The sequence below is a fragment of the Taudactylus pleione genome, unplaced genomic scaffold, assembly GCF_031769625.1.
Source record: "Taudactylus pleione unplaced genomic scaffold, aTauple2 ptg000175l, whole genome shotgun sequence".
Taxonomy (NCBI): domain Eukaryota; kingdom Metazoa; phylum Chordata; class Amphibia; order Anura; family Myobatrachidae; genus Taudactylus; species Taudactylus pleione.
The window spans coordinates 532095-556845 of NW_028284577.1; the positions used below are offsets into that span (position 1 = coordinate 532095).

Below are 24751 nucleotides of genomic sequence, written 5' to 3' on the forward strand. Positions count from 1 at the left end.
GAGTTATTCTACCCAGCGTACAAAGTCATGTGATCCTGCCATGAAGTAACTTTGCTTTACGCCTCTGACTTGCTAACAGATGTGTCCACACGGAGCACTGAGGATAGCGGTGATCTCTGGGTTACCGAGTGATGCCGGGGAAGTCGCTGATTAAGGCTAAACGTTTGATAAGTAAGAAATGGCAGTGATAGTCTTTTACCAACTTTTATGTCACCATTTTGGTTCTTCACTAATAGTCAGGTTGTCCAGCAATACGCTGTACGCCTGAGCGTTTAACGCATTGCAGTTAAATCCAACAAACCTTTTGATTATCAGCGGTGTCAACTTTGGCCCATTATACATTAGGCTCTACCTACCAGCTGCGACCCCAAGTGTTTTCATTGGGTGCTCTGATTACACACTTTCCTGACCGCAATCAGCAGTTTAATTAGTTGTTGCCATTAGAAGCCACATAGTTTAATTACATAAAGTCAGTCATTTCATTGTTTGACTCCACAAAAGGGCTGAATTGTGGGACTAGTGGACAGGGACTGTATGGCGTGGTGCGTATTGGGGGTGGGGGGGTCTGAAGAATGGGCTTGATGAACAAAAGCCTATAGTCTCCATCCATATTACCTAGTTGGTATTGCCGAAAATTACTTCAGTAAATAAGTTTTTGTCTCTTACATGGAGATTTACATCAAAGGTTTTCATTCATATGCTCCAGGTTATGTCATCTGGATGGATCCATTCAAAATACTGACAGCTGGGAATGCCAGTGCCGGAATCCCGACCCTAAGTAATGGGGTTAGGCACTAAGGGGGAGAGGGTTGGGTTTAGGGTGCAGGAAGGAGGAGTTGGGTTTAAACACTAGGGCAGAGGTTAGGTGTAGGTACCGGGGAGGGGCAGGGAGAGGAGAAGTGTCAGTATGCTAACCCTGACGGGATGCCGGCATCCTGTACCCAACCCATCTGGAAATGTCAGGTCTAACACACAGGCCAGCTGCTATGTACCGAACACACAGGCCAGCTGCTATGTACCGAACACACAGGCCAGCTGCTATGGTGCCTAACACACAGGCCAGCTGCTATGGTGCCTAACACACAGGCCAGCTGCTATGGTGCCTAACACACAGGCCAGCTGCTATGGTGCCTAACACACAGGCCAGCTGCTATGGTGCCTAACACACAGGCCAGCTGCTATGGTGCCTAACACACAGGCCAGCTGCTATGGTGCCTAACACACAGGCCAGCTGCTATGGTGCCTAACACACAGGCCAGCTGCTATGGTGCCTAACACACAGGCCAGCTGCTATGGTGCCTAACACACAGGCCAGCTGCTATGGTGCCTAACACACAGGCCAGCTGCTATGGTGCCTAACACACAGGCCAGCTGCTATGGTACCTAACACAGAGGCCAGCTGCTATGTACCTAACACACAGGCCAGCTACTATCTATATAAATTGTTTGTAATTCCCGCACTACCTCGCAATTTCAGAAATGCCGACTACTAAAACTACAGGCATAACATGTTTTGCAGTCTCATTTTTACAGCTCGTTACTTCGGTAATTTCTGCAAAGTGTTTTGTGTAAAAAGAAATCTGAGCAGCCAAATTCTTTTCCTGTTTATTTGAAAAACAAAATTAACAGAAGCGATTTGACGGCAGGAGGAGGACGGCGCACACTCTGTTCATGGACGGAGAAATTGCAGCAATCTTACGTTTTATGTGCTCAAATTAATAGTTTCTCCTTTTTCTCTCTGTGTAATTTGTTGGAATTGGAAGATGTACTGAAAAACTGTATTACTGTAAATCACAGGGGTCGTACAGATGACAAATTGTATTTCGCAAAAGTTGCAGTAGAGCACGTACTAGACAATGCTAGTGGTAAACCACGACTCATACTGCTTGTGATGTTTGTATTACAGGATACTTATGACGGATATGCTAATATGGTGCGGCAGTCCCCGTATTCAGACCGCAGAACTGTCTCTTCTGCAGGTTCCTACATCTCCTCTCCGAGTCCCTTGCGATCACCAGTGGGGACCGCTGCACCGCAAGGGAGGGCGATAGCATTTTCCAGAATGTCTGCTAGAATGCGTTGTGGCTTCTCGGACTCCCGTGAATGGAGCAGCAGCGCCTCGTGCCAGTTCCGGGACAACCTCACGAAAACCTACAGCGGAGACCTGTTAGAGAAACACTCACGTTACTTCTCCAACCAGCAGCACCCCCACACCCCGCGCACCCTGAGGACGCCGGCGAAGTCTGTCATAGCTCAGTACCGTTACTACACCCCACCCAGGAGGAAGAGGAAGGAGATCGTGGCTGAGCCCCGGGCCGATATAAGCCGGTAACCAATATTTCAGGAGGGAAATTTATGATGATATGCACAATTTCTCAATCTTATGTTTTCATCTATTTTATTTTGCATAATGATCTGTAACATCTTATCGCTTCATTATACCACAATGGGTATGTAGAGCGCAGTCGCTGACACTTATCCTGACCTGCACGGGTCTGAATGGCGCAACTCCCACTACTGGAAAGGTGGCCCTGTCCCTGCTGTGTTGTACCCCTCAGGTTAATGCTGTATATAGGTATATAATGTGCGTACAGTTGGTGGGGGGCGGTATTACTTCATCAAACTGTTGACTACAGTTTATTAACCTTTTATTTACCCTTTAAGCGAGCCAATTCATGTTTTGATCCATTCTATTGAATTGTTGGACGGCTTAAACCCGTGACGCTCAAGCACCCAGTGGCCACATGCGTCCCCGCTCATCTTCAAAGGGGTCACACAATACCCTTTATCTGTCATATCTTAAAACTACACGTGTAATGAGAGAAAGCGACTAGAATAGATATCTCACATACCGCTGAAATCCCATTATCACCCCACAACACTCCTCAGAGCTCACATTACCCACCCACCACAAAGAGATGCCCTCTACAGCTCGGTTCAGCCCCAAGCCCACACGGGGCCTTGGGTGGAACTCAGAGGGGCATAAAGCAGAAAATGAGAGCTGAGCCAGCAAATCATAAAGCAGTAATGAGCTGGAAGCCATAGGGGGTGTCCCAGGTGCCTATCACTGACCCTAAATCCCGTGACATACCTTACAGCCTGTACAATGTTCTGTGTATTGTATGATGCGTGTTACCACCCAGCTGACATGACCATTTCACCTCCAGTTTTCAGCAGAGAGGTCAAGCGCAAGAGGAACAGCCCCCATCAGACAGAGAACAGGTAACTGAAGGCGAAGCTTTACCCGCAAGTCCAGTAGGTGGCACCATTCATTGGTTATTTAATATTCTCGTATAACTTTATTACTGTCACTAATTATACTCCACAAATTTCACATGAAAAATGACAATAGGTTACACAATGACTTCTGCTGATATATGTGAGAGGAAACTAAGCTACTTTGCTCAATTGACAAATATCTAAAATAAATTCCCGGTTTCTAGGAACTTTTTTAAACTCTTGTGATTATTCCAAAATGTTTAGTTTACAAGATAAAGTGGGCTCTAGCTTAGTTAAATTTACAGTATGTATTCAATGTGAGAAACTAACAGGAATTGTCTAAAAGTACCTGTATCTACAGCCAATTTGTGAGTTCATTTAAAAACATCATATTAATGGGCTACATTCTCAGTGAGGTCACTGGCTCCTAGTGACTGGAGAGGCTGCACTCTCAATGAAGTCACTGGTTCCTAGTGATTGGATAGGCTGCATTCTCAGTGATGTCTCTGGCTCCTAGTGACTGGATAGGCTGCACTCTCAGTGGTGTCACTGGCTCCTATTGACTGGCTAGGCTGCACTCTCAATGAAGTCACTGGCTCCTAGTGACTGGATAGGCTGCACTCTCAGTGGTGTCACTGGCTCCTATTGACTGGCTAGGCTGCACTCTCAATGAAGTCACTGGCTCCTAGTGACTGGATAGGCTGCACTCTCAGTGGTGTCACTGGCTCCTAGTGACTGGCTAGGCTGCACTCTCAGTGATGTCACTGGCTCCTAGTGACTGGATAGGCTGCACTCTCAGTGATGTCACTGGCTCCTAGTGACCTGGATAGGCTGCATTCTCAGTGAGGTCACTGGCTCCTAGTGACCTGGATAGGCTGCATTCTCAGTGAGGTCACTGGCTCCTAGTGACTGGATAGGCTGCATTCTCAGTGAGGTCACTGGCTCCTAGTGACTGGCTAGGCTGCACTCTCAGTGATGTCACTGGCTCCTAGTGACTGGATAGGCTGCATTCTCAGTGAGGTCACTGGCTCCTAGTGACTGGATAGGCTGCACTCTCAGTGAGGTCACTGGCTCCTAGTGACTGGATAGGCTGCATTCTCAGTGGTGTCACTGGCTCCTAGTGACTGGCTAGGCTGCACTCAGTGGTGTCACTGGCTCCTAGTGACTGGCTAGGCTGCACTCTCAGTGATGTCACTGGCTCCTAGTGACTGGATAGGCTGCACTCGCAGTGATGTCACTGGCTCCTAGTGACCTGGATAGGCTGCATTCTCAGTGAGGTCACTGGCTCCTAGTGACTGGATAGGCTGCACTCTCAGTGAGGTCACTGGCTCCTAGTGACTGGCTAGGCTGCACTCTCAGTGAGGTCACTGGCTCCTAGTGACTGGATAGGCTGCATTCTCAGTGAGGTCACTGGCTCCTAGTGACTGGATAGGCTGCACTCTCAGTGAGGTCACTGGCTCCTAGTGACTGGATAGGCTGCATTCTCAGTGATGTCACTGGCTCCTAGTGACTGGATAGGCTGCACTCTCAGTGATGTCACTGGCTCCTAGTGACTGGATAGGCTGCATTCTCAGTGAGGTCACTGGCTCCTAGTGACTGGATAGGCTGCACTCGCAGTGATGTCACTGGCTCCTAGTGACCTGGATAGGCTGCATTCTCAGTGAGGTCACTGGCTCCTAGTGACTGGATAGGCTGCATTCTCAGTGAGGTCACTGGCTCCTAGTGACTGGATAGGCGGCACTCTCAGTGAGGTCACTGGCTCCTAGTGACTGGCTAGGCTGCACTCTCAGTGATGTCACTGGCTCCTAGTGACTGGATAGGCTGCATTCTCAGTGAGGTCACTGGCTCCTAGTGACTGGATAAGCTGCACTCTCAGTGAGGTCACTGGCTCCTAGTGACTGGATAGGCTGCATTCTCAGTGATGTCACTGGCTCCTAGTGACTGGATAGGCTGCACTCTCAGTGATGTCACTGGCTCCTAGTGACTGGATAGGCTGCATTCTCAGTGAGGTCACTGGCTCTTGGTTAATAATAAAAATAGCTGCCTCTGTGTGTTAACATTGGTATACATTGTTTTGCAAAGCTACTTTCAGTCAACGTTTTTAGAGGGGGGCTAATTTTTTATTATTATTATTATTTGCCCCCCACACTAATAAGGGGTAATTAACACTACATTTCCCTTCCCTATCCTCTACATCCCTGTACTAAAAATTGGACAAGCACAGCGCTTCACTTTTACTAAATGATAAGATTCTTTAATAATACGATTTTCTTGCGTCACCCCCCCAACCCCCGCCACATCCCACACACACCATAAGAAGAAAAAGCAGAAATTACATTTGGGCAAAGACTGTCCTGGGTTTTCTCTGCCTGAATAGCACCATAATCCTTGTTAATAACAAGTGAAGTAGTATTTAGGTGGATTTCAACTTTCTGTGCAGTATCTCCACTGTATTAGAAAAGTGTATTGTACAAGTGACATCCCGTCATAGGCTCACATAAACCGTCCCCTGTACTATTGTCGGGCGTGCTGTATACACAAGTTGACATCTGATTGGATTGGTGGGTGGGGGGGGGGGGTGATCACACTGATTGTGGCCACCCTGGATTTGCTCCTGGCTGAGGGGCTCACAGCGCCCCCCCCCCCCACCCCTCGTCAGAGCGCAGCGCCATTTTTCTTCTTGTACGGGGGGTTTGGCCACATCTCCTGTGATTAGATCATGCCCCCTGATAGGTTCCAAATTTGGGGCTAATTGAATTAGCCCGGGATATCAATTATCCGTCAGTAAAGTGCTGCGGCTAATTGTATTCCCCCTATATGTGAACTAAGACACAAAATGAAGGAAAGTGCACGATCGGGATTCGCACCAGGCGTCTCGCTCCACATGGTGCAAGCAGATCACTTTGTGAATGAATTTTGTTTGTTTCTTATTTACCTGGTTGTACGTTACGTTTAGTTATTACCATAAAGTCAGCAAGTTGTAGCAGGATTTTGGAACTTGATGAATAGATTGGCATGGTCAGGCCAGAATAAACTCCTTGTTCTTGTTGAGGTGAAGTAAGTGACAGCCATTCTCCCGCTCGCCAAGTTAGACTGTTCTGCTAGGCAGTAACCGTATTAGTACTTACCGATGATTCCTCGCTAACCGTTTATCACACGATTTAGGAGGAACACACTGACAATATGAGTGAAGAAGAGAAAATCGATCACCAGGTCTGTGATGAGCCAACTGACCGCCAGCAGCGCACGCTTTCCAGGTACAGTATACGGCGTTACACACCTTATTTCTGTGCATGGTTACACTATGGGGCTTATTTCACAGCATGGCGCAGAGATCAGTGATGTGCTGTAACCCATGCACCCAGACAGCAATGTCCCTGTGCCCTAGATAATAACTTAGCTGCGCTTGCTGGTGTTTCAGCACCCAGTATCAAAGCGTGGAGAGGCAAAGTACCAACCAATCAGCTCCTAACTGTCATTTTACAGGATGTGTTTGAAAAATGACAGGAGCTGATTGGTTGGTACTTTATCTCTCTCCAAGCTTTGAAACATCTCCCCCTTGTTCCTTATCCGCATAAATTGATAGAAGTGGAAGCCTCCAAGCTTGGAACAGATGTGACGGCACCAATGGGCAGGAAACGTGCGCGCAGGGGCTAATTATCAGTGTTACATTAAGTTTCATAATATCAAGTCGTAATATTAAAATATTTGTCAGGAGTTTGTAATATTCAATAACGAGTATAGAATGTGCACCTTCATAATTATATGGAGATTTGTTTCATTAATACGGATACAGTGTGTTCAGATCTCATTGTCCTGCTCTGCAAATGTCCCCTTACACCGTACACACTTATACCTCCAATGGCTGAGACATCGCCCTTACACCGTACACACGTATACCTCCAATGGCTGAGACATCCTCCCTCCCCTTACACCGTACACACGTATACCTCCAGTGGCTGAGACATCTCCTCTCCCCTTACACCGTACACACGTATACCTCCAGTGGCTGAGACATCTCCTCTCCCCTTACACCGTACACACGTATACCTCCAATGGCTGAGACATCTCCTCTCCCCTTACACCGTACACACGTATACCTCCAATGGCTGAGACATCTCCTCTCCCCTTACACCGTACACACGTATACCTCCAATGGCTGAGACATCTCCTCTCCCCTTACACCGTACACACGTATACCTCCAATGGCTGAGACATCTCCTCTCCCCTTACACCGTACACACGTATACCTCCAATGGCTGAGACATCGCCCCTTACACCGTACACACGTATACCTCCAATGGCTGAGACATCTCCTCTCCCCTTACACCGTACACACGTATACCTCCAATGGCTGAGACATCTCCTCTCCCCTTACACCGTACACACTTATACCTCCATTGTCATCTTTCCCTGCCATCCTGAAAATTGACCGTATTCCCACCAATGCTACGGCGCCACAGAAACACCTGTAGATGGTGTAATGCTGACCGTAACCTGAACAGGTGAAACCGCTTCTCCATAAATCATTGTGTCTCGTTACAGAGAGGAAGAGTTGGCGTACCTAGGCTTTGTGGTTGCTGTGACTAATGAGATCCTGACCCTCGGATTGTTCTCCGATCGGTGAGTGGCTGGATGATGGGGGAAGGGTGGGGGGGGGGTCTCTCCCTTCAGACGTGTAATTACTGTACTCTGCGTTTTAGAGTCCTGGAGCGCGTATTTGAGCGACATTTCCAAGTAAATAAGAATCATTTAGATGAGGTAAGAAACCAACCTTTATGTATCCTAAACTGCATAGGTGACCTTTATATCCAAGTTGAACAAAATCATTCCAGGGGCCCCGAACAGAACACGTTTTCCAGATCTCCCCACTCCCATCATCAACAGTGAGATAATTAGAACCTCTGGATCTTTTAAAATGTCTAAGACCGTAATGAATATACATGTGCACCAGTAAGGAGATCAGGAAAACATGTACTGTTACAGAGTCCCTGAGGGACAGAGTTTTGGATGGAATGATTTATATGATCCTATAAATGTAGAGTTTGGGATCTCCCCGAGGCCGTATTACAGGTCGCTCTAAGTAAACACCAATATTTATCAAAAAATACCAAAAACATACATAATTATACCACAGGGATCCATTTGAAGTGCCCACCCCTGGTCATCACAGTATTATATTGTCCTTGATGAGTAAAACAAATCGTTGGCTCTTATACCTCTTTCACTTCATCAATATGGAGGATAGAACTCTCATATTAGGGTAATATTGTATCAATATTTTATGTCCCTCACCCCACGCTCTAGAGTGTGTATGAGTGCTGCATCACCACCCTGCTATTCATTCCATAAACGTGCATCAACTAAAACATATGGTTGGTGGTTATAATGTCAACTACATAATGTCAACACGGTCAGTGTGTCAACAGCTAACCTCTGACGCTAATATTGACATGTCTTATGTATGCTCAGATGTATTATGCTGAGTGCATTCATTATCTCTCTGTACAGGGGAAAATGCGTTACCTACTGGATATCCTCAAGGCAGACTTGAACCGCAAGGATGAAAACAGCCTTCAGTCCTTCATAGACCATCTCTCAGACACCAGCGAACATTTCACCAGCTCATCTGCTCATCGGGATGTGGAAGGAAATGAAGGTTCTCGGTCACAGGGCAACTTTTCTCAATACAGTATAAACTACGGCCAACGACTACGGGCTGACTTACTAAAATACCCAGATTCTGAATCCCATCTCCTAGATCATCTCACCAGCCTGGACATAAGCAAAGGTGACCATGAGCAACAAAATAAACAAGAGCATGAGCCTGAAGATGATCTCCTGATGTTCATAAAGGAAAGAAATATTCTACAGAATGAAAGAGAAGTTCAGCTGCCTCCAGATGTGGCCCTGCCTTGTCTGCATGAGCGAGAATCTGACCTTCTCCGAGAACATCGGCGAGAGAGTGACCTTGGATTCCTTGATGTCCAAGGATGTAGTGACCATAGATTGCTGGATGATCAAGGAGAGAGTGACCATGGATTACTGGATGATCGAGGATGTAGTGACCATAGATTACCGGATGATCGAGGAGAGAGTGACCATGGATTACAGGATGATGGTCTCCAGGTGTCAGAGAGAACTTTTGATGTGGACAATCTTCCCCTGGAAGACTCTGGTGAAGACCAAATTGGCAGTCATCCAAGCAGGCCCAGTGCTTCGGCTAATTTGCCAGAGGGCAGCCACCACTTGAAGACTGATCAATTGAATAATCTTGAAGACCTGGAACAAAGCTTTTCTGAGATTGTCCATGTGTCCAGCGGAAAGGAAGATTCTGATCCGGGAGACGAGGCAGATGGTGAAAGGGATTATGATAAAATCTGTGAGCAAAGCGATTTATAGGACAGTTCTGAAATAAAATAACCAGGGTGATCAGCTGCTTTGTATGCATTGTATGTATGAGATACGGGTAATGACATAGGGCTGCCATGACTAAACTGTACATTCTTCATCTACAACCGGAACTCTCCACATCTCACCTTCCCCTTTAACCAATACTTCAGTATCCTGTGGTAACGGAGTTATATCCATCAGAATTCATCAGGCCGTACAGTATTTACCAGAGCTATATAACTGCCATCACACTCACATGTATTACCTGCTGACTGATCTCATCACTACAACGTCCATTACACGCAGCCTACCTCCTGCTGCACAGTATAAGGGTAGTCGGTGATGAGGAGTTCCATGTATGCAATAAGGACTCTCTACTTCTATGCTCACTGATTATACTGAGGGGATATCTAAAAATATATTTGTAATCAAAAAGTGTAGAGATAAAGGGGGAGAAGTATCCAGCCTTGGACAGGGGTAAAGTGGAATTAGCTTCTCAAATCAACCAATCAGCTTCTGTCATTGCAAAGATGGCGCTAGATACACGACAGAAGCTGATTGGTAGCTTTGGGCATCTTCTCCACATTATCCCTTTCCAAGGCTTAGTACACCTCCCCTAAAGTGCGCACCATTAGGGAATGGAGCCGTGTGAGTGCGGCAGGTGTGATGGAGGCGGCTGATCTCCTGCAGAGACACCAGAGGAAAGCCGGAGATTGTGTGGTCTCTCAGACCACCACCTATAGGACGTCATCCGAATATATGCATAACAAATGTAACTATGGGAATCCAATATATAAAGCACCCTGGCAGATTATCCATCCAAAGGGAACGTCAACGTGTGTAACCAGGTTCAAGTGTATTAAATAATACAGTTATAGTAGATGGCTGATTGGGATGGTATAAGGCAAGCAGTGATAGATGTCAGAATGATATAACGACTTCTGCTACATAGACGGAAACCCCCTGATCACATGGTCACACACATACACACTAGGGGTCACATTACTCCCTACCCCAGTGCTTACACTCTATTCCCCATCACATGGTCACACGCATACACACTAGGAGTCACATCACTCCCTGCCCCCGTGCTTACACTCTATATTCCCCATCACATGGTCACACACATCCACACTAGGGGTCACATCACTCCCTACCCCAGTGCTTACACTCTATATTCCCTATCACATGGTCACACACATACACACTAGGGGTCACATCACTCCTATTCCCCATCACATGGTCACACGCATACACACTAGGGGTCACCTCACTCCCTGCCCCAGTGCTTACACTCTATATTCCCCATCACATGGTCACACACATCCACACTAGGGGTCACATCACTCCCTACCCCAGTGCTTACACTCTATATTCCCTATCACATGGTCACACACATACACACTAGGGGTCACATCACTCCTATTCCCCATCACATGGTCACACGCATACACACTAGGGGTCACCTCACTCCCTGCCCCAGTGCTTACACTCTATATTCCCCATCACATGCTCACACACATACACACTAGGGGTCACATCACTCCTATTCCCCATCACATGGTCACACGCATACACACTAGGGGTCACATCACTCCCTGCCCCAGTGCTGCTTACACTCTATATTCCCCATCACATGGTCACACGCATACACACTAAGGGTCACATCACTCGCTGCCCCAGTGCTTACACTCTATATTCCCTATCACATGGTCACACACATACACACTAGGGGTCACATCACTCCTATTCCCCATCACATGGTCACACGCATACACACTAGGGGTCACCTCACTCCCTGCCCCAGTGCTTACACTCTATATTCCCCATCACATGGTCAAACGCATACACACTAGGGGTCACATCACTCCCTGCCCCAGTGCTTACACTCTCTATATTCCCCATCACATGGTCACACACATACACACTAGGGGTCACATAACTCCCTGCCCCAGTGCTTACACTCTCTATATTCCCCATCACATGGTCACACACATACACACTAGGGGTCATATCACTCCCTGCCCCAGTGCTTACACTCTATATTCCCCATCACATGGTCACACACGTACACACTAGGGGTCACATCACTCCTATTCCCCATCACATGGTCACACGCATACACACTAGGGGTCACCTCACTCCCTGCCCCAGTGCTGCTTACACTCTATATTCCCCATCACATGGTCACACACATACACACTAGGGATCACATCACTCCCTGCCCCAGTGCTTACACTCTATATTCCCCATCACATGCTCGCACACTAGGGGTCACCTCACTCCCTGCCCCAGTGCTTACACTCTATATTCCCCATCACATGGTCACACACATACACACTAGGGATCACATCACTCCCTGCCACAGTGCTTACACTCTATATTCCCTATCACATGGTAACACACATACACACTAGGGGTCACATCACTCCCTGCCCCAGTGCTTACACTCTATATTCCCTATCACACACACAAATACACACTTTGTTGGGAACCTGCAGGAAACCCACGCAAGCACAGGGAGAATATACAAACTACTCACAGGGCCGTAGTGGGAATGGAACCCAGGACCTCAGTGCTGTGAGGCAGTAACGCTAACCATTACACCGCCTGTTGTGCAGCACAGAAGATGGGACGATGAGATGAATGACCATCATGCACACGCAAGCGGACGCACACCCAATATTTTGTTCTGCTCTGCGTCGGCACGATAAATCGTACAATGTATAGTGCGTATCCATCTTAAGCCTGCCAATCAGCGGACCGGCATAGATTCACCATTGGATTGAGCTGTAAGCATCTGATTCCACTACAAATATTGCTGCAAAATAACAGATGAATCCAACCAGTGAACCCCTCAAACAAGCTCCTAACACTATAGTTGCACCTTGTTGCGCATTAAGAACCATTCCCTTAGTGGTTAATCTGCCGTGTGATATATATTTTATATATTCTTTTAAGTCAGTACATTTTTATTTCCATAGTGTGATATTTGTATAGTCTCCTATGCCAGCGCTCTCCCCTCTTATCCTAGTAATCTACAGCTGTAATTATATTGTAATAACTCCAATAATATAATCTCTCAGGGCCTGAGGCAGACACATAGGCGAGAGGATCATGTCTCCGCATATTTGCTCTAACATTGGTGAGTGACGTCTGCCAGGTTTCCCTCTATCAGCCATAGATGTAAGTGGTGCTGATCTAAGCTCAGACAGTGGTGTATTCATCCTCTACTAATTGGCGCCATCTGCTCGTATGGTGACGCCACCTAGAGCCACATAACACTTAGAGCCAGCTTAAACTAAACAATGTTACATCTTTATAATAGATTCAATAGTTCCACTTTATAAAAGAAAAAAAACCTTTTATTCTCCTACAGTGCAGGACTCTGGGTAACCCACCTGTTATAATGGGTGGGCTGTGTACGACAGGTGAGCAGTAAGGATTAGAAGCACTGAGGACAGGGGCGTGCGGTGGTGTGTATGATGGATAAGTGTTACCACCTCATCTATGTTGGTAACGCTTATCTTAGAGGCCAGGAGAGCCGTACACATAGCTGCTTCACCATGACATCTTAAAAAAGCTTGTTATAAGGGAAACCCCCTGGTGGTATTCCACATTCTTGTTGCTTGTGGTCTTCATTTGAGTGAGTTGAACCAATACAGTAAATTCACACACAACAGAGAAAGACGGAGGGTGAACCAGATCAGAGGTACTAACTCTGCCTAGCATCAGCTAAGACTCCACAAACTCCTCCCTTAACAATCCTATAGGACAGGAGAAAAATACAACTAACATTCTCAATCTTAAAACTTAAACAACTCCAACACATTAAAGAGGCAATTCACAGAGAAACACCTCATGCTTTAATCTTCATAATGTTTATTTAAATTCAAAACCTTCCGAGATGAGTGGAAGGAAGAAAGACTTAGGGGCTCTCGTATCAACCTGTTTTTTTACATAAAATTATGCAGCAACTGCAGTTTCTGTATAATTTTATGTATTGCAGTTATGTACTAATAGCACAATGCAGGAGATTTCACAGCATTCTCCGGCTAAGTGCTAATCGGCACTGCAGATCGCAGTCTCCATTATTATCAATAGGGACTATGGGGGTCATTCAGACCCACTCGCGAGCAGCAGTACGCTCGCAAGTGGGTCGATGTTCCCCACTGCGCATGCGCACGACGGAGGGAGCTCCGTCGTGCGCATGCGCGAGACTCGGCGAGCGAAGGACTTTCCTTCGCTCGGAGTGTCTCACCAAAGGGGGCGTGCTGTCGATGGTGACTGACAGCACGCCCCCTTTGGTGGGCGTGCCTGCCAGACGGAGGTGTTCCCAAGGGAATGCCTACCGTCTGAAGCCGGCCCCACTGACATCACTAGTGATGTCAGTGGGAGTGATTTTGGCTCTGATAGAGCCAAAATCACTCCTGGCCTTGCGGTTGGGAAACCGAACCGCAGGCTTTCACTCGCAGTTCCGATGGTCGCGATGGTCAAGACCATCGCGACCATCTTTTTGCACGCTCGTATATGCTGTGGGTGGTGACCCACAGCTATACGAGCGTCCAGGAGGACGCTCCATTTTAATGGAGGTGGGCCCTGATTCAGAGCGAGCGCTCTGGTCAGAGCGTCCGGCTCTGAATCAGGGCCTATGATCTGACCCCTATGTACTAAACTCCAAAAAGCAAAACTTTTTGGAGTTTAGCCCCGGTTGTTTACACCATCTTCAGATACTGTAAGCCTATGGAGGCTCCAGGTGCAGGAGAGAGGACTTTCGATCTCTCTCTGTCGCAGCCCCCGGCCGGCTCCAGAAGCTTACACTGTGTGCATGCGCAGCGTCACCTTCCCTACGGAGAAGTCTTCTGTGGAAGACTCCCATAATTTGACGGAGATATAACTCGCAGAGACAGCGGTTACCACAACCACTGTCCCTGCGAGTTTCCCTTCTGTACATAGCTAGGATACTTTCTTCTTCAGGGTCCACAGGGAGACATTGGGGCGTAGGTGAGACCTGGAGGACTGGACACCAACTGCAAAGCTCTTCAATCCCAGGATGCTTCGGTCCTTCCCCCTATACCCCGCCCACAGCCTGAGGGCAACTCAGTTTCATTGGTGTTTGGTAGGAGCTGGATCGCCATTATAACAGAGGGCTGCATTAAGCAGCACAAGCTTTCATTTTATGATTTCATTTATTTTTTACCAAACGGGTGACTGTCCTCCGTACGTCTCTGCTGCTGCCCCATCACCCCTCCGTGGCGCCGTGACACCAAGCCAGTGCTAGGTACTCCTGGCAGGGCTCCGAGGGGGACTAGCTAGCAGGCTCCCAGGACCCCAGACTGCAGCCTGGAATCCAGGGGACAGGTAAGGCGGAACCCCGTTCGTGGTGCAGTCTTGTTTCAGGGAACAGACCGGAGGCGCTGATGTGGACACTGGCTCGCCCACCACACTAGACCACCGAGCGTTAACGATACTGGCGCAGATGCATATTGTAAAGGCCAGGGGACCCAGTGGTTAACGTCAGCCAGGTGATAAGGCGCTTTCCCTGCAGCCCCTCCCCCAGCTCAGGGTGCCATTCCACTGCAGTCTTGGTGTTCCCTGAGCTGCTCCTCCCTCACCCTCCGCCTCCTCAGAGACACACGGCAGCCATTTTAGGCAAGCTGGGCTCCGGGAAGCCCTTTGTCCAGTCTCCCTGTATACCTCTCCCACGAGCCAGGTTATACAGCGCTATATCCTACCAGCCACTGCGGTCTGTGTAGTTGATTTTAGTGCCCACTGCAGACATGTAATGTTTTTTTTCTGCGTTTGTATGTGACGTGCTAGCACTAATCTGTTTCTTCAGGTTCCATAGGCATCCACAGGGTTACCATGGGGGATATTATGGTTGGAGACCAGGCACCAAACCGTTAAAGCTTCAGCTCCCAGGATGCCTCGGGGTCCTCCTCCATATATACCCTGCCCCCAGCCGTAGGACTTCAGTTCGTTTGGTGTGGCAGGATCAAGACGCACCTTTGTAACAGGACTGCTCTGTCAGTCCTAAGCTTTTATTTTATGTTATGTTTTTGGGTTGGCAGTACTAAGCATCTGAATTAAGACATATATACTGCGACTCCATCTACCTCCGCTGGGCCGCAACACCAGTAACTGTGCTGGTGATTTCGGTGGGTCGCGGCTAAGCTTGCTAGCCGCAATGCTGCAGCCTAGAGTGCAACCGGAAGCTTGTAGATGTCAGGTAAGGCGATGTCAGTTTATACCTAGCCCTTTTTACTACTATACCCTGACATACTAAGGTATTGGGGCTTCATTGTACCTCACATCTGCTATTTAAGAGTGAGGACTATCACATACTATATGGCGCTGTTGCACATTACACTGTGCCATATTACATACTGCAAGGTGTTCATTGCACTGTATCCTACCTTTTATTCTTGTGACTATGTCTGGCAGAGGAAAGAATAACAAGCAGCCTGATGCTGTTGCTCCTACTCTGATAGCTTGTAAGTCCTGCTCTGTGTGCTTAGCCCCAGACGACCTCATTCAGGATGGTATCTGGCAGAACTTGTGGACCAAGTAGCAGTCCCCGTGGTAGCTCCACCTATGGGATGGCCACAGAAGGTTCCCCCTGCAAATCCTTTGCCTCCCTCATGAGTAGACTTACTGTCTACCTCAATACAGACTTTGGCTAATACCTCTACTGTTTTTCAGCAAATGCTGCAAAAAGATAAACCTTTACCTGCTAAGCGTACTATGGGCCTGATTCAGAGTTGTGAATAGAGTGAGATATCTCTCTCAGCTGATCACCTTGGGGACACCATGCTGCACTGTAGGGGGGCAGATTTAAAATGTGCAGAGAGATTTAGATTTGGGAGGGAGGTGTACAAACTGACATGTAAAGTGCAGTGTAATAATAAAGCTGTGCAGTATTTGTGGGCTACATGTAAAAGCAGCCAGTATTTACTCTACATGCAAAAAAAAAAAAAATTATTTACACCCCTTGCATTGCAACATGGTTTGTCCAGGTACACAGTGCTATCTCTCTCTATTAACAGCTCTGAATCGGGCCCTATATCTTCCCAAATCACACATTTATTTGATTCTGAGTTATCATCTGGGGAGGCAGAAGATGCAGACCTCTCTCACTCTGACTCCGTCTCAGGAGAAGAGGAGCCCTCTCTAAACTAAATATACCTGTTCTTGTGAGAGATGTAAAATCTATTCTACAAATAGAAGAGGATGAACCCGCTCCTAAGAAAAAACATGCACTTTATAAGTGACAAAAGGTTGTTTTACCAGAGTTCCCTCACTCTCACCAGCTATCTGATCACATGAGAGAAGCTTGGAATATGCACGGTAAAAGGTTTCAAATTTCAAAATGGTTCAATTCCTTCTACCTTCTTCCAGCTACTGTTTGCAATAAATAGGAAATTCCCCCAGCTGTTGATTCTCATGTAACACGTCTGGTTAAAAATGCCACCTTGCCCATTGATACTGCAACCTCCTTGAAGGAGACCACAGATAGACGTAATAGAAGCTTGTCATAAATCTATATACTCTATTACAGGAGTTATTACTCGTCCTGCTAGGGCTACGGCCTAGGTGGCAAAAGCCACTGAGAGTTGGGCATAGGCCTTTGAAGATACTTTTCCCCTGATGCTTTGAGGGAACAGCTGTCCTATGTATCTCACATCAGAGATGCAGCCTCCTACTTGGGTGAAGCAGCTATGTATACGGCTCTCCTGGCCTCCAGGATATCTGCCCCTTCTGTAGTGACCCGCTGTATTCTTTGGCTACGTTCCTGGAAAGCAGATTCAGAATCAAAACTGGCTCTAGAGTCTCTGCCTTATGCAGGAAATATCCTATTTGGTGGAGAATTGGATAAAATTGTGTTTACTTTGGCTAATAAAAAGACTGCATTCCTGCCCTCTGCATATAATACAAAGCCGCGGACATCATCCTTTCGGTCCTTTTGCCCTTAAGGCAACTCCAAGGGTCAGTCCTTTCCACGGCAACAGACATCAGCCAAGGCCTCCAAGCCTAGGGCCAAACAAGTCTGGGCTACTAGACGTCCACCTGCCAAGTCTGAGGTCAATAGAATAAACAGAGGAGTCCGCACTAGTGGTGAGAGAAATTATAGTGAATAACGCCTAATACAATTAAATTAGGTCAAAAATGAAAAAAACAACGTAATGATCTATCACACATTTTATCAAGAAATTCTGGATGACTCTAAAGGTGGTGCACCAATAGGATTTGTGCAATACGCATATAATAAATAGTTATGCAAAGAGCAAAAACTAGAAAAAAGACCAATAAGCCTTTGTTGGGGCACTCTTAGGAAATGTAATAAATTAATGAACAGAATTATATGAAATTAAAACTTAACTTTTAATAGTGAACTTGGTAAGATAAAAATCTCTTCAGTTAGGTAACTCACATGTAAAACAAACAAATAAATACATATATATGTATTTGTTTTACATGTGAGTTACCTAACTGAAGAGATTTCATCCTAGTGTATATAAACTGAGTGCTTTTCTTAGTCTTGATTGCAACATCTGTGCTCGTTATCCATGTTTATACATCAATCTTACTGGCAGCGGATTTACACTGATTGATGTACTTTGTACATATAGGGTCTAAATACTCTTGTTCCCTGCTGCCATTCAATCAATGACTTGTGATACAAGGTAAATCGCTCTCATATATTATATATACCAACAATTGTTTTCTTACAGTATGCTGATTGCAATATTCATGTTGTTTATGTTTGTTCACTATATGTATTTGTTTTACATGTGAGTTACCTAACTGAAGAAATTTTATCTTACCAAGTTCACTATTAAAAGTTAAGTTTTAATTTCATATAATTCTGTTCATTAATTTTCATTACATTTCCTTTCTAAGAGTGCCCCAACAAAGGCTTATTTGTCTTTTTTCTAGTTTTTGCTCTTTGTATAACTATTTATTATAAGTCTGAGGACAAACCTGCAGCCTTACGGGGCGGGCCTTTCCCTGGGAGGCCGACTTCAATTCGCCGAAGTTTGGCATCTAACCACGTCAGATGCCTAGGTAAGAGAAGTGGTTTCCCATGGATACGCCCTCTCCTTCCTGAGGCGGCTCCCCAACAGTTCTTTTGCCCAGGACCTCCATTGGACTCAACCAAGGCCCTGCAGCTCCAAAAAGCCATTCAGTCCTTACTGAAATCAGGAGTGATCATTTTGGTCCCCTCCTCACAATGAGACAAGGGCTATTATTCTACCCTTTTCTTAGTTCAGAAGCCCAATGGGTCTCATCGGCCTATCCTCAACTTCAAGTCTCTGAACTAGTTTATCAGGGTGCCCAGGTTTCGTATGGAAACCCTCCGTTCTAATATCCTAGCTATGGAGCCTGTAGATTTTATGGTATCCCTAGACATTCAGGACACTTACCTACATGTACCTATAGCGCCTTCTCATCATCAATATCTCCGGTTTGCTACACTGCAGCAACATTACCAATTCCAGGCTCTGCCGTTTGGCCTCTCAACGGCCCCTCGGGTCTTTACCAAGTTCATTGCAGTTATGGCGGCCTCTCTTCGTCGTCAAGGGATCAGACTGCTCCCGCACTTAGATGACCTCTTGCTGTTGGCAAGCTCCCCAGAGACTTTTCAAAGCTATCTGCAGTTAACCATTGCCTTTCTACAAATGCACGGTTGGCTGATCAACTGGAAAAAGTCTTCCCTGACACCCTCTCAAAGGATGGTACATTTGGGAACCCTCCTGTACTCTTCCTAACGTAAGACAAGATTTCTGCACTACAGCAGAGACTACGCAGACTGCTTCACAATCGCAGAGTGTCAATTCACTCTGCAATGCAGGCCTTTGAATCAATGGTGTCCACCTTCGACATGCTGGAATTCGCCCAGTTTCCCTCTAGGCCCCTCCAATACCTGATCCTCTCCAGGTAGAATGGGCTACCCCATCTGCTCAAATCCCAGATGATGAGCCTCTCCCCAGAGGTTTGCCTGTCCCTAGCTTGGTGGCTACAGAATTCCTATTTGAACCATGGTTGTCCCTTTTGGATCCCGGACTGGGCTCTCCTCACCACGGACGCAAGCCTCCGAGGGTGGGGCACAGTAACTGGCCAGCACTCCTTCCAGGGCTGATGGTCCCCAGTCGTCAGTGTTGCCAATCAACACCATGGAACTTCGAGCCATCTACAGAGCTCTCACTCTGGCTCAGAATATTCTGCAAAAGAGGCCAGTACAAGTACAGTCCAACAACGGCACGGCTGTGGCCTACCCCAATCACCAAGGAGGCACTCGAAGTCCGTCAGCAATGACAGATGTGTCCCGCATTCTCACATGGGCTGAACGCAATCTCCCAGCCATCTCCGCAGTGTTCATCCCGGGGATTCTGAATTGGGAAGCGGATTTCCTCAGCCGTTATGACGTGCATGCAGGAGAATGGTCTCTACATCCAGAAGTCTTTCAGCTTCTAGTGGTCAAATTAAGTCTTCTGAAGGTGGATCTGATGGCCTCCAGACACAACAAACTTCCAATTTATGGAACCAGAACAAAGGACCCTGATGCGGCCTTCATAGACGCATTGATGGTGAAATGGAACTTCTATTTAGCATATCTCTTCCCTCCAATATCCTGGCTTCCTCCAGTGGTTCGAACTTTCAGGCAGGAGGAAGGTACAGTCATGTTAATAGCTCCAGCCTGGCCCAGATGTCACTTGCACTCTGATCATCAAAGGCTCTTCATAGACATACCTCCTCAGCTTCCTCTACGAGTAAACCTGTTGTCTCAGGGTCCATGTCTACATCCGGACCTAGCCCGTCTGTCTTTAATGGCTTGGCTCTTGAGACATCCCTCCTAACGACTAAGGGATTTTCCAGCTTTGTGGTCCAGACCATGCTAAAAGCACGTAAACCAGCCTCAGCCATGATTTACCACAGAATATGGCTTACATATTCCAATGGTGTGCCCCAAGAACCATGACCCTCAGGTCTTTTAAGGTTTATAAAATTCTTGCCTTCAAGCTGGATTGGATCTAGGCCTTGTCTATCTGGTTTCAGCATATAATTGCTCCTATACTGGATGTTCACACATTCATGCAGGATGTTCTACGAATACAACCTCCCTTTGTCCCACCTGTGGCTCTGTGGGATTTGTTAGAGGTGCTCCAAGCACTTCAGGAACCTCCATTCCAACCCCTGGGTTCAGTGGATAGCAAATGACTCACTGCGAAGACTGTTTCTTCTGGCTATAGCATCTGCTTGTAGAATATCGGATTTAGGGGCGCTTACATGTCGCTCCCCCTTTTTTGATATTTCATCAGTGCAGGGCTGTTCTTCGAGCTCACCCAGGCTTCCTTCCCAAGGTGGTCTCTCGTTTCCACCTTTTATGAGGAAATTGTAGTTCCAGCCTTTCAATCACCTGACCTCTCGGCAGGTGAGGCCTCTCTGGATGTGGTCTGTGCTCCTAAAGATCTACGTGGACCGTACTGCTTCCATCCGGAAATCGGACTCCCTCTTTGTCCTATGTGGATTCCACAAGAAGGGATGGTCAGCTAACAAACAGACTCTGGCCAGATGGCTTTGCATGTCTCTCTCACAGGCTTACATGCAGACTGGCTTTCCTGTGCCGGCTTCAGTAACTACTCATTCCACTCGCTCTGTGGGTCCCTCATGGGGCAGCCCGGCGTGGTGCCTCAGCTGAACAGCTATGTAAAGCGGCCACCTGGTCTTCTGTCCACACCTTTCTTAGGTTCCATGCCTATGATACATTTGCCTCTCAGGAGAACCCTACGCATCCTATCACTCAGGAGCGTTCCCTCCCTTGAACAACTGCTTTGAAACATTCCCATTGTCTTCCCTGTGGAGCCCTATGGATCCTGAAGGAGAAAAGGAGAGTTATGGTAAAACTTACCTTGAATAACTGTCTTTCGAAGTCCATAGGGTCCACAGGGCATCTGCCCTGATGCACCTGGATTCTGTGGGTTTCTTCTCTTGGTCATTTGTTCCCTTCTTTGTGTGAGAGTGTGATTCTTCAGTGTACCAGTCTTCTTTCTCTCCTATCCTTCTCCTGCCTTGGGCTTGTTAACAAAACTGAAGTGCCCTCAGGCTGTGGGTGGGGTATAGGTGGAAGGACCGGAGCATCCTGGGATTGAAGAGCTTTGCTGTTGGTGTCCGGTCCTCCAGATCCCATCTACACCCGGTGTCTCCCTGTGGACCCTATGGACTTCGAAGAATGAACGTTAACCAAGGTAAGCTTTACCATAACTTTCCTTTTACATTAACAATGAAAATATCCTTTGCGAGTTGCATACGTAATAAATAGCAGTACCACGATTATCAGTACAGACCCCTAATGTTAGAAAGCATTAAAAACATGGTTGGTCAAGGTTTCTAATACATAGCAATGTTTCACAGTATTAATATAATATGCAGGATTCCATTTTTTTATTTTTTTTTAATTAAAACCTTAATGCGAAAAAAAAAAAATTGGTTTAAAGTTTAAACCAACAAAAAGAAGTTTTTTTTTTTTTTTTCTTTTCAGCCCTGTTTATGGATGTTCTAACTAGAAAACGGCTGCAGGACAGATGTAACAGGACCAATAAGTCCCTATACTGTATGATATATAAAACATATAGGCTGGTGTAATATGGACAGTCCCTAATAGCGAGATGTTATTTATCCAGTGAGTGTGTTCAGGCCTTAAATACTGGTTTTATTATTAGCAGGTGATTGGTTTATCTTATATAAAGTGTTCCCATCCCCTGGTGTCACTATGAGGCAGCCGATATTTACTAGGAGCCATGGTATCTCCTGAGGCACTGTAGTTCTTGGTGATGCGACAGGTTCAGCCCACACAGCTGCTTCCTTCCCTATGTATAGAGATTAGGAAACAGGATTATTAACACTTTCAGCGCTGTATATAGATATTAGGAAACGGGATTACTGACTCTTTCAGTGCTATGTACAGTATAGATATTAGGAAACGGGATCACTAACTCTCAATGCTATGTACAGTATAGATATTAGGAAACGGGATCACTAACTCTCAGTGCTATGTACAGTATAGATATTAGGATTACTGACTCTTTCAGTGCTATGTACAGTATACATATTAGGATTACTGACTCTTTCAGTGCTATGTACAGTATAGATATTAGGAAACGGGATCACTAACTCTCAGTGCTATGTACAGTATAGATATTAGGATTACTGACTCAGTGCTATGTACAGTATAGATATTAGGATTACTGACTCTTTCAGTGCTATGTACAGTATAGATATTAGGAAACGGGATCACTAACTCTGTGACATGTACAGTATAGATATTTGGAAACGGGATCACTAACTCTCAGTGTTATGTACAGTATAGATATTAGGAAATGGGATTACTGACTCTTTCATTGCTATGTACAGTATAGATATTAGGAAACGGGATCACTGACTCTTTCATTGCTATGTACAGTATAGATATTAGGAAACGGGATTACTGACTCTTTCATTGCTATGTACAGTATAGATATTAGGAAACGGGATCACTGACTCTTTCATTGCTATGTACAGTATAGATATTAGGAAATGGGATCACTAACTCTTTCATTGCTATGTACAGTATAGATATTAGGAAACGGGATCACTGACTCTTTCATTGCTATGTACAGTATAGATATTAGGAAACGGGATCACTAACTCTCAGTGCTATGTACAGTATAGATATTAGGATTACTGACTCTTTCAGTGCTATGTACAGTATAGATATTAGGAAACGGGATTACTGACTTTCATTGCTATGTACAGTATAGATATTATGAAACGGGATTACTGACTCTTTCAGTGCTATGTACAGTATAGATATTAGGAAACGGGATTACTGACTCTTTCATTGCTATGTACAGTATAGATATTAGGAAACGGGATTACTGACTTTCATTGCTATGTACAGTATAGATATTAGGAAATGGGATCACTAACTCTTTCATTGCTATGTACAGTATAGATATTAGGAAACGGGATCACTAACTCTCAGTGCTATGTACAGTATAGATATTAGGATTACTGACTCAGTGCTATGTACAGTATAGATATTAGGAAACGGGATTACTGACTCTTTCATTGCTATGTACAGTATAGATATTAGGAAACGGGATTACTGACTCTGTGCTATGTACAGTATAGATATTGGGAAATGGGGTTACTGACTATCAGTGCTATGTACTGTATAGATATTAGGAAATAGGATTACTGACGATCAGTGCTATGTACAGTATAGATATTAGGAAACGGGATTACTGACTCTTTCAGTGCTATGTACAGTATAGATATTAGGAAACGGGATTACTGACTCTTTCATTGCTATGTACAGTATAGATATTAGGAAACGGGATCACTGACTCTTTCATTGCTATGTACAGTATAGATATTAGGAAATGGGATCACTAACTCTTTCATTGCTATGTACAGTATAGATATTAGGAAACGGGATCACTGACTCTTTCATTGCTATGTACAGTATAGATATTAGGAAATGGGATCACTAACTCTTTCATTGCTATGTACAGTATAGATATTAGGAAACGGGATCACTAACTCTCAGTGCTATGTACAGTATAGATATTAGGAAACGGGATTACTGACTTTCATTGCTATGTACAGTATAGATATTAGGAAATGGGATTACTGACTCTTTCATTGCTATGTACAGTATAGATATTAGGAAACGGGATTACTGACTCTTTCATTGCTATGTACAGTATAGATATTAGGAAACGGGATCACTAACTCTCAGTGCTATGTACAGTATAGATATTAGGATTACTGACTCTTTCAGTGCTATGTACAGTATAGATATTAGGAAACGGGATTACTGACTCTTTCATTGCTATGTACAGTATAGATATTAGGAAACGGGATCACTGACTCTTTCATTGCTATGTACAGTATAGATATTAGGAAATGGGATCACTAACTCTTTCTTTGCTATGTACAGTATAGATATTAGGAAACGGGATCACTGACTCTTTCATTGCTATGTACAGTATAGATATTAGGAAATGGGATCACTAACTCTTTCATTGCTATGTACAGTATAGATATTAGGAAACGGGATCACTGACTCTTTCATTGCTATGTACAGTATAGATAT

General features: G+C 45.6%; 1 protein-coding gene across 2 annotated transcripts in view; it reads left to right on the forward strand.

Annotated features, from left to right (window-relative positions):
- Positions 1-9654, forward strand: part of LOC148520542 (spermatogenesis-associated protein 7 homolog) — a 43926-nt gene extending 34272 nt beyond the window's left edge. For both annotated transcript variants that reach the window (XM_088475656.1, XM_088475657.1), the window contains 6 exons: positions 1907-2328; positions 3168-3222; positions 6385-6476; positions 7765-7842; positions 7923-7980; positions 8731-9654. In XM_088475656.1, coding sequence (XP_088331782.1) covers positions 1907-2328; positions 3168-3222; positions 6385-6476; positions 7765-7842; positions 7923-7980; positions 8731-9621 — 1596 coding nt within the window. In that variant the 3' untranslated portion in view covers positions 9622-9654. The remainder of the gene's footprint in view (positions 1-1906; positions 2329-3167; positions 3223-6384; positions 6477-7764; positions 7843-7922; positions 7981-8730) is intronic.
- Positions 9655-24751: the final 15097 nt, after the last annotated feature.